The sequence below is a fragment of the Pinus tabuliformis genome, chromosome 9, assembly GCF_031772625.1.
Source record: "Pinus tabuliformis cultivar Carrire ecotype Pingquan chromosome 9, CPIR1, whole genome shotgun sequence".
NCBI lineage: Eukaryota > Viridiplantae > Streptophyta > Pinopsida > Pinales > Pinaceae > Pinus > Pinus tabuliformis.
Window position 1 is genome coordinate 447,480,110 of NC_142307.1, and position 11,407 is coordinate 447,491,516.

Genomic DNA, 11,407 nt, shown 5'->3' on the forward strand with positions numbered 1-11,407 from the left:
GCCGGTTCGCACCTCTCCCGTCATTCTTACCTTTGTTACTTGGTCTCGGTGGTCTCGGACTGGTTTGGGCTCCACCTCTGGTTATCTTTGTCTGTGGTGAAACCCTGTTGAGTTTCCGCCGGTCTTATGGTGAAATAATGATGCTTAGCTCTGTCTGGTCATTACTGTGAGAGTCTATATATTCGGCTTCAAGTTTTTGTTGGTAAGTTACTGTGACTCCACCGTGCATTCAATTCGTTTTTATGACTGTGAGAACATTTTTGGGTTTGCCCTTGTGAATACTGTCGGTTCTGGTCTTCTTAGCAAATTTGTGGTGAATGCGTGTAATGAATGATGTCTGGTCCGCTCAGTTGATAGATGCACAGGTCGATGGTCTCTCAGCTTGGTTCTTCTCCGGCGCTCGGCTCTGTAAACAAGGTGTGACTCCGTTTCATGCTATTTTCCTTTTTCCTCTGTTTTTGCTGGAACTAACGTTCCGCAGCCCCTCTGTGGACAGGGTCAATGCTTCGGTTCTGTAGGCCTTTGGTTCCAGCTCACTGTAAGGTATGGTGACTTCACCTCAACCATACGCAGGTTTTCTTATACTTACAGTATCATAGTTTCATTCTTATGTGCAAGGGTTTTGTCTGGTTATAAACCCTGACCCTCCACCTTATATTTCGCTTGCAGGTGTGGCCGGTTCCCGTGTCTCCGCAAGGGCTCTTATCGATTCCACCCGGGTAGCTCTGCTCTCGTTTCACTTTCTTACAATGGCTCTTGGTCTTTGTCGTGTTTGTTATCGCTTGTTGTGTGACCTGTTAGTTGGTCTGTCGAGTCTGGGCTTGTTGGGTTTTCTCAAACCTTCAGCCGTAACGTAGGAGGGTTTTATTTGTGGGTCGTCTGCAACTTTTTCGATGAACCCTCGATGTACAACATATGTAATTCTTTTGTTATGTAGAAATACAATGTAATATTCAGCGATATATAAACTTGGCTACAGTTGGTTCTGGTGGCTTACTCGGTTGTTGTTATGGTCTAGTTTGTCCCTCTGTATTTGTTGGTTCCTTCCCGCCTTGTGCTCAGTGTTGTCTCGGCCAGTTAATCGATTCTTGGATACTGTAAAACATTGTTATTGTATTTACCTGAAATGAAATAATTATACAGCACTTATACATGTAGATTATTTGTTACTGAGGACATAAATATTTGAACAGTTTGTTTACTCGTGCATTGAATTAGATGAAGGAAAAAAATATGTATATCTATTATTCTCATTCAAATTCTCCGCTGCTTAACCCCTCTGTGTTATCTTGCTTGTCTTTTTGTACAATAGTTTCAGGCAGTTTGATAACTGCTGGTAGTTATTCTATTACAGTTTATTTTGCAGTTACTGTAGGCATGATTTTCTTGACTATTCATTAGTTTACTTTGTCTGCCTTTACACCATAAGGGTTAGTTGTCTTTAATCACCTATTGACACTAATCTATTCTTAACTTGTCTAACTAGGCCCTATTACAAAATTTTAAATATAATGAACAGAAATTTAAAACAACAGAAGTCAATACTGTAGTTGACCATGAAAGAAATAAAACAAAAAAAAAAACATAGGAACTCGGACAGGCTTGCTGTCCACTCAATGAACTGTTTATCCTACCAAATCTTGTTCAGAAACTGTGTTCGACCTCTCTCGTTCTTCACCGTGTTGACCAGATGCTCCTGCATCACTAATCAATTTTGTGTTAGACTGCTGGGACAAGTGTAGCCCTCTCCCTCTGCTCCTGATTAGCTTCTACTTTGGGAAATAGATCTTTTGGCTCTCCAGGCTCCAACTCTAGCTTCTTCCTCTAAAACTTGACTTCTCCTTAGCAAATACGAATCTCCCTCTAAACGTATGCGCTCCCTCTCTTCAATGTGTCAAGATTTCTGTGGAGTACACTCTCTCTCTACTATGCACTCGCCAGATCTAGAAAAACTTCCTTCCAAATACGATCTCTTGCCCTCACTGCAAGAAACCACTTCAAATCTCTCTTTGGTAACTATTGCGTCACTCTCTTCATAAATTTGATCTCTGATATCTTACTCGATGTTCTCTCCAACTTCTGAGTAAGCCTGCTCTTATAATCCTTCAATTGAGAACCAATGACCTAGATTAGATTCTAATCAATGGCTCAAATAATTTTTGATTGATCCCGTCTTCTTCTAGAAGTTTCACCCAGAGATTGATTAATACCATTTAATTATTGTAATTTCCTAAGCTTAGAATTAGGGACCCATTAAAAAAAATTAATTATTTTAATAAAATTGTCTCGAGGTGGAATTTCCAAAAATGATTTCTACGTATTATGGAATACATGTGCCCAAGGCTCCCTACAATTTTTGAAGCTTACAACACATCGGATACTATCAGAAATCAACAATTTACACCTTTGTAAGTCATGCTAGCCACATATTCTAGGAATCCAAAGTGCATATCATCATGTTTATATTCATATCATCACTAAGTTTGAAATCATCCCTTTTACAAAGAGTGGTATGCATGACATCTACAATTTAGCATGGAAATTAGAGAACCAATAACATATCGGAATCTTCCATTCCTATCATTTGAAATTATGATGTCAGCACATTCATACAATGCACAACCATCATCAAAATTATGTAGTAGAGCCCCACTTCCTTCTCGAATGGTGATCCATTACTTGTGTTAACATTTCCAAAAAATTTAAATATTACAATTTGTCATGACATTTGCAATATGGGTAGTAAAAGGGTTTTCACACTAGAATACAAGTGTACACCTCAGCTTCACATTTTTTTACCTTTCCAATGGTCCATAAGGCCAAAAGTGCGAGCTCTTCAAACTCAAAACAACCTAGATACTTTTTCAAATTGGGGCGCATTACTAAACATTAAAACCCACTATTCACATTAAGAAGTTGTGTTTTGAGAAAGATATAAGTTCCTTTTATTCCATTTTGTTTCTAATGACACACTAGTCAGTTGTAGTCATAGGTTGTTATGGTAAATTTCTAGTGAGTATTCTAAGTGAGTGATGAGTCGTTTCTAAAAAAAATATTCATTTTACTCTCTAATATTTAGTTTTTATCTATTTCAACTAATGTATTTCGGAATCATATATTTGGAGAGCACTTTCTAGGCAATGTAAGGAAATGTCACTTGATAAATAGGTTTAGATGTTTCTAAATTTACATTGTTATCATATTAATATAAATATGTCCTAAAAGTAAAAATAATACTACACATGTTTTAATGAATTCAATGATTAAGAAATAGAGTAAATTAGAAAAATAAAAGCATTTGTTACCACTTTATGTATACTTTTAATTTATTCTTCTTTCTAGACATCTATAGTTGTATTCAAATGACAAATCTTTGATGTCGAACATTATTAGATATAGGAAGAATGAATCTCATACAATAGATATGATGTAATAACTTATAGTTAGGTACGAATTCTCTCCATTTTCCTATATCGCCATAGTCATTACTAAGAATTTTGTTGAACAACATGGAAAGTAGTCCAAATCATACATATGAGTTCCTTGTTTCATTCGAAGCACATGTCATTTCTTCTAAAAACTTACAATGAGAAACAAAAAAAAGAATGAAAATATTTAAGGATGAACATGCAATACTATGAATCATTTAGTTCATATCTTAGAGTTGATTCATGACTAAATTTACATGCACACCATGTATAGTTCTTTTAGGATATACCAAATATTAAGATATATATATATATATATATATATATATATATATATATATAGTTTTAATACACAAGTTTTAGATATATTAATGGGCCAAAATTAAATGTTGAAATTAAGTTTCATTTTGTATCATTTGGATGGATATTCAATTTATTACAGAAAAACATTATGAGATATGTTAAATTTCTAATCATTAATTGACATGCCTTGACCTCAAACCATGTCTTTATATTTGATCCTTGAAGGCAAGTGTTATCACATCATGATGAGAACAAATCATTTAGAAAATTGTAAACACTATTTATATCTTAAGAATTAATAGATGATTTCACAATTTTTCCATAAAATAATCTTACAATCCTTTAGGCTGAAATGAATTTTTGATAAGTTAGTTTAAAGAGTATCAATATTAAAAAAAAAATAATATTAATTAAATTTAAAAAAATACTATTTTTAAGTTTAATAAAACTTTATAATGTAATACTATTTTGTTTATCACCACTAATAATATAAATGATTTCAAATACTATTCAGATAAAAGGGACATTCATATCATCATGCATAAATAACTAACTCTAACCATTATTTTAAAACTTATACCAAAAAGGTTCACACAATTTTATTGAGATTGAGATAAGAGAAATGTTTTGCCAAATGATTACATTACTTGAATGGCATTTATTTATTTACTTGCTAGGAGGTGATGAGAACATAGGGTAAAAGCAAGGAGACCACATTAGTGATGTGCATGTGCTCCTGGTGAGATTTAATAACACAAAATATGAGACCAGGGAGATTAAGCATGCGGGATAGGACGAAGGCGATGGGCATGGGGAGGTGGAGATGGAGGGCAGTGAGAATGAGGGGGTACAGGGTAGCCCGGCTTGTGGCACCCGGATGCGGCCTTTGTCGACCCTTCTGCCAATCTTCCAGAACCTACTTCTTCGTTAGACTTAGCGGCATCAGCTTCAGCTTCAGCTCTAGCGTGTGTCACCAGAATCGTCGAAGTTAACAACAGCATTGCTACTATTGATATCCAGCACAACCGCGCCATTTCCGTCTTCTTGGATTTCATGGCCATCTTGTTGATATAAAGTGAAAATAAAATGATGAATTCTAACTCTACTTGCAGAATGTATAACGGAATCGATATTAGAAAAAGGAATTGAGAATTGGGTTTTGGAATTGTAGTGCGATGGATGGAATTTACTTATAGACAACACACCGGCATGGCAGGGAGGGTTTACAATCGGTCGAAGGAATTCAGTGAAACTCAACCCGAAATCGTGTCAAAGCGAAACCCGACTTTCTCACTCTCCGTTACGGTCAACATCTACTTGTGCGTGACACTTGTTTTTCACAATCACCCCATCTCTCAAATCTGTTACATGAATCCCCAGGATTTGATTTCGCGTGTTAATCTTTGACTCTTGAAATTTAGAATCTGATTTCAACTTTCACGATGATGGAATCGTTGTTGCCGGGAATGAAAAGAAGTGCAGGCCGATACAAATTTAATTATTGTAAAAGCCCTCATGGTAATTTCTTAACTAGGTTTTAATTATGTTGGTTCAAATCTATACTTCTAAAAAAATATCCATTCACATCAATGGTAAATTGAGAGAGAGTGAGTTACTTAAGGTTCATACCCTTCTAGGGTACTCCCGAAATCGTGTCAAAGCGAAACCCGACTTTCTCACTCTCCGTTACGATCAACATCTACTTGTGCGTGACACTTGTTTTTCACGATCACCCATCTCTGAAATCTGTTACATGAATCCCCAGTATTTGATTTTGCGTGTTAATCTTTGACTCTTGAAATTTAGAATCGGATTTCAACTTGCACGATGATGGAATCCTTGTTGCCGGGAATGAAAAGAAGTGCAGGCCGATACAAATTTAATTATTGTAAAAGCCCTCATGGTAATTTCTTAACTAGGTTTTAATTATGTTGGTTCAAATCTTGATGGGAAAAGGAATGTTAAGGTAATAAGTTTGCCACATTGCTTCATCATGTCCATTTCCATAGTTTTGAGATATCATAGTTGTAATTATATCTCTATAGATCCAAATTAGTTATCAAATCAAAAAAAATAAAAATGATACATATTCTTAGTGACTTTATAATTATACATAAAAGCACACATTTGGAGAGTCTCATAGCAATACATGGAGCAAATGTGTATCGAATGTCATCTTTCTAACCCCATTGAGTATAGTACCACAAAGGTATATTATACTTGTCTTCATCAAAGGTACGACAATTTTCATTACTCATATGCTTCTAGGCCAAAAACATCGAACCCCAAAGAAGCCATTTATTTAAAGATTTCCGCGACTATTTCCGAAACCATGTAGATAGGGGTATCCTCTTCTTGGAATCAACTTACCATTTAAGTTTATAATGAATTCATGTTTTTCCACATAGAAGGATGAACTTGAGTATTATTCTCCCAAAGCTTGGTTTTTTTGCATAATGCTAGTTACATAAACAATTTGAAGAATTTAGTAATATAAAAAGGGATTCTGTACTTTATAAAAAGAAACAAGTATCAACACAACCATCAATGCAAACTACACTACTACATCCGGGAGAGACACATATTGGTAATATGCTATTATAATATACTTCACGAAATGAAAATGTTGTTTTGCAGCAATTTGCAATGAGAACATTGTATGGTATGTTGTTACGTTGAATACAAATCCAAGCACTACCAACAACATTAGAGAGATCCTCCAAAGTGTTACCCCCTTAAAAAAGCAGGCCCCTCACAAGATAGTCAAGAAGCTCCAAGATATTGTCCCCACCTTGTCAGACTTCCATGGTACTCCTTTTGTGGGTGTGGGAAAGAACGTTAAGATAATAATCATTCCACATTTATTCATCATGTCAAATTGTACAATTTTAGGATATCACAGTTGTAATCATATCTCTACAGTTCAAAATAAGTTATTGAATAAAAAAAATTAAACATTTTATTTATGTTCAAAAGTTGCACCAAAATAGTTTCAATTAGTAAAGATTCACATGTTGGAACTAAAATCGTGTAATTAAGTGGAAGTATAGATGGTTTATAGTTGCAAAAGATCTGAGGCTATTGTAACCAAGACGAAAAATTGGATTTCCAGCCTCGAAAACCAAATGCAATGGTAACGATAAGCTATCATGGTAAATACATTGTGGAAAGCATTCCACTACGCAAGGCACAATTACCACATGCCCCTATTCAATTGGATTCACCCGCAATATAGAAAAGAATAACATTAGAAGTACATCAATGAACAATAAAAAAACCCAAAACACTCCATGGAAAGGTATTGTCATAATCATTATTTCTAATTAAATTGATGGAACACACATTTAGACTGTCAAAGGCATGAAATGTCTCTTTCCGCCCTACTTTGGTGAAGTTGAACTTACAAGGGTTGAAGCCCTGCAAGACCTTCTCCACTTGAAATTCAGTAGGACATTTCTTAAGATGATGTCCTTCATTCAGTTGAGCAATGAAACGATATTCGCCTGGGATGACCTACAATTTATTACCCCCGCATAGTCTGTGGATAGAATCCATGTTAAAACGTGTCCTTAAAAAAATCACCCAAAAGGCATAACAAAATTAATGTATGTTCAATAGGAAATTTCAAGAATTTGCATCACATTTTGCACTTTGAAATTTTATATGTTCCTACAATTTTCCATACATTCAATGCTTTTATGGGATGCAATATTTTTAGTATGTATTAGGTTCCTGCATCTAAAAAAATTCCAACAATTCTTAGTAACTCTCACAATAGCTAAACTGTTTATTTACATAGCAATGAATATAAATGGTGAGAAAGTGAGGGTATTGATTTGAATCCTACAAAGTAGTGGGATACCTATCTGAAAAATAGAGAAAACAAGTGTATTAATCTCACCTCGTAAAACCCAATAAAATTCCACAGGAGACTGACATTCATGCGAACAATGGAGATATTGGCACAAATCACAAATTTTACAAGCTCAAAGAAATGTAAATGGGAAGGCTAGATATAACCCATAAAATGAAGAATAATTTTCATTAGTATGGTCATTCCAAAATGTAAGTATATCAATGTTGTAGCTGCATAGAAAGAAAACAAGAACTCCACTTAATAGATTAGAGAATTCACCCATCTAACACATATTCTTCCCATTCCCCCAAATTATGGGTAATGTTGTGACCTAGAATAGAAATAAATGCAAATCACTCAAACTCTCTCTCTCTCTCTCTCTCTCTCTCTCTCTCTCTCTCTCTCTCTCTCTCTCTCTCTTAGAAATGTATATGTATTAGAATTTCGCATCAAATAAAAGGTTTCGAGCTTAATGATTTGTAAACAACACAAGAAAAAAATCAAAAGAAGTCATCTAACTAGAGAATAAATATCAATAAACTTTAAAATTACAAATGATGCAATATGATAAAATTAAATAACAGGAAATCCTCTACATTGAGACGAGGTGTTTGTCTTACATATAAATTATTTTATAGTAATTCATGAGCTTGATATAGATTCTCAATAACGTCTGTCACTACTTTAGTGGTTTGTTGAACAGTTTCTTGATGATATTTTTGAGCTTTTTGGGTTCTATATTTTCAAGATTTGCAAAGATAATGATTGTTGAAAATGTTTTGTAAAAGTCTAGTTAATACTATTAGGTATAAGTAATATATCAGCCCAATTTTAGGGTGTTATGATAGTATTTATATTTTATTGGAATAGTAAAAAAGAACCAAACTTTGTGAGAGTGAGCAAGATCTTCCACATAGATGTATGCATCCTTAACCAAGGGACAAAACTAGTGTGTTGTGTATAGAATCGAAGGATAAACCGGGTCTTACATATCCACTAAACTATATTTTTGGTTAGTGGTTTTGCAATTATACATAAAATCGCTCATTTGGAGAGTCTCATAACAATACATGGAGAAAATGTGCATCAAATGCCATCTTTCCAACCATTGAGTACATTACCACAGTATATTATACATGTCTTCATCAAAGCTATGACAATGCTCATTACCGATATGCTTCTAACCCAAAAACTTTGAACCCCCAAAGAAGCCATTTATCTACACATTTCCTGGACATAACAATATTAACTTGAGTGTCTAATATATCTTAGTCCACTTCTCCCAAAGCTTGTTTTTCTACTTAGCATTAGTTATATACACAATTTGGAGATGTTTAGTAATATAAAAAAGGATTATGCACTTTATTAAAAGAAACAAGTCTCAACATAACCATTAATATTAACTACACTTCTACATGAGGGAGGAACAAATATTGGTAATATGCTACTACAATATAGCTAAGGAAACAAAAAACCCTTTTTGCCACCAATTTGCAATGAGAACAGTGTATGGTATGTTTTTATCCTAAAGACATATGACAACAGTACCAACATCATTGGAGAGATCCTCCAAAGTATTACCCCCTTAAAAAAACAGACCCTCACAAGATAGTCGAGAAGCTCCATGATATTGACCTTGCCTTTCTGAGACCTTCATGGTAATTTTTTGGGTGCTTTTTCAATGAGGAAAGGAATGTTGAGGTAATAACCTTTCTGCATTAATTCATCATGCCAATTTTGACAATATTTAGATATCACAGTTGTAATCATATCTCTATAGTTTAAAAATTTGTTATCGAATTGAAAAAAAATAAAAAGAATCAAATATTTAACCTCTTCTTATTTCTATTCAAAATTTCCGCCGAAATTGTTTCAATCCAAAAGGAGTAAAATGTCGCAACTAAAATAGTGGAATATAAGAGAGTTACTTCGGTGTAAATCATAAGAAATTTCATTTGTCGACGTGTTTCGAATCAAGAAGTGTGGTTCATCTTCAGGACAAGTTGAATGAGCAGATGAGGCTTAGTATGATTAAATAGATAGAGCAGAAACTCCAACGGTTGTATTCCAAAACCAGGTAACAACTATATTGACAACCGCTAGATTTGACTGGATTAGGGGAATAACCAATATTTAATTAAAAAATTTACTATGGTTAGTTAAATTATTAAAAGTGAATGGGCCCTTTTTAACCACTTATATCCAATAAAAATAAATTATAACCTAAATTAATTTACATTAATAATTAGTTATCAAAGTTTTTGTATCTAAAATATTTGATAACTAATTATTAATGTAAATTAATTTAGGTTATAATTTATTTTTATTGGATATAAGTGATTAAAAAGGCGTGTTCACTTTTAAGAATTTAACTAACCATAGTCAATTTTTTAATTAAATATTGCTTATTCCCCTAATCTAGTCAAATCTAGGCATTGTTAATATAGTTGTTACTTGGTTTTGGAATATAGCCGTTGGGGTTTCTACTCTATCTATTTAATCATACTAAGCCTGATCTGCTCATTCAACTTGTCTTGATGATGAACCACACTTTTTGGTTCGAAACGCATCGACAAATGAAATTTCTTGTGATTTACACCGAAGAAACTGTCTTATACTTGATATGGACCACATAAGCCTCAATTCAACAATAAAATAGTGGAGTTAAGTGGAATTTTAGTTGTTTTATAGTTGTAAAATCTCAGAGGCTCTTGTACCCATGACAAGAAAATGGGTTCCCAGCCTTGAAAACCAAATGAAATTCTAACAACAAGCTATCATGGTTAATGCGTTTAGGCAAGTAGTCCAATACTCAAGAAGCACATTCTCACACTCAATTGGACTCACCTGCAGTATAAGAAAGAATAACATGAGAAGTGCATCAAAGTGCACTCAAAACGCTCAAACACTGCATCAAAAGGTGCTTCCATTCTCGCTACTAATGCTTACATTTATGGCAATCAGATTTGTACTATCAAAGATAGGGAAATTTTCCAAGTACTGAAATTTTTTTTTCTCACTTTCTTCAAAATGGAAAAAGACCTCTTCCTTGCCTACTTTGGTGAAGTTGAATTTACTAGGGTCAAAGCCCTAAAGCACCTTGCCCACTAAAAATTCAATAGGACATTTCTTAATATGACACCATTCATTTAGTTGAGAAATGAAACCATATTTTATAGGGATGATCTAGAATTTAATACCCCCACACAGTTTGTGGATACAATCCATGTCAAAACATGTCCTTAAAAACATCACCCAAAAAGGCATATCCAAATTAATCTATGTTGAATAAGAAATTTCAATAATTTGCATCACATTTTGCACATTGAAATTTTATATGTTCATGCTGTTTTCCATACTTTCAACTTTTACTGGATGTAATATAACACTTTTATTGGATGTAATATTTTTAGTATGTATTCAGTTCCATATAGAAAAATACCAACAATTCTAAGTAACTTTGGCAACAACGCAACAATTTATTTACATACAAATGAACAAAAAACGTGAGAAAGTGAATGTCTTGATATATATCCTACAAAGGAGTGGGATACTTGTTTGCAAAATAGGGAAAGCAAGTCTATCAATCTCACCTAGTAAAAATAAACATAATTCCACATGAGACTCACATTCATCGCAACAATGGATAAATTGGGACATATCATAAATTTTTCAAGCTCGAAGAAAGGTAAATGGGAAGGCTAGATATATCCATATGATGAAAATAATTGGCTTCATTGTGGTCATTCGAAAATGTACGTTTATAAATGTAGTAGCTGCATAGAAAGAAAACAGAACTTTACTTCATAGATAAGAGAAT

The 11,407-nt window shown here is 33.8% G+C and overlaps 1 protein-coding gene across 1 annotated transcript; it reads right to left on the minus strand.

Annotated features, from left to right (window-relative positions):
• Window positions 1–4,507: 4,507 nt before the first annotated feature.
• LOC149149119 (uncharacterized) lies at window positions 4,508–4,765 on the minus strand. The gene has a single exon (XM_089445075.1). The coding sequence runs from the start codon at window positions 4,763–4,765 to the stop codon at window positions 4,508–4,510; it is 258 nt and encodes an 85-aa protein (XP_089301201.1).
• Window positions 4,766–11,407: the final 6,642 nt, after the last annotated feature.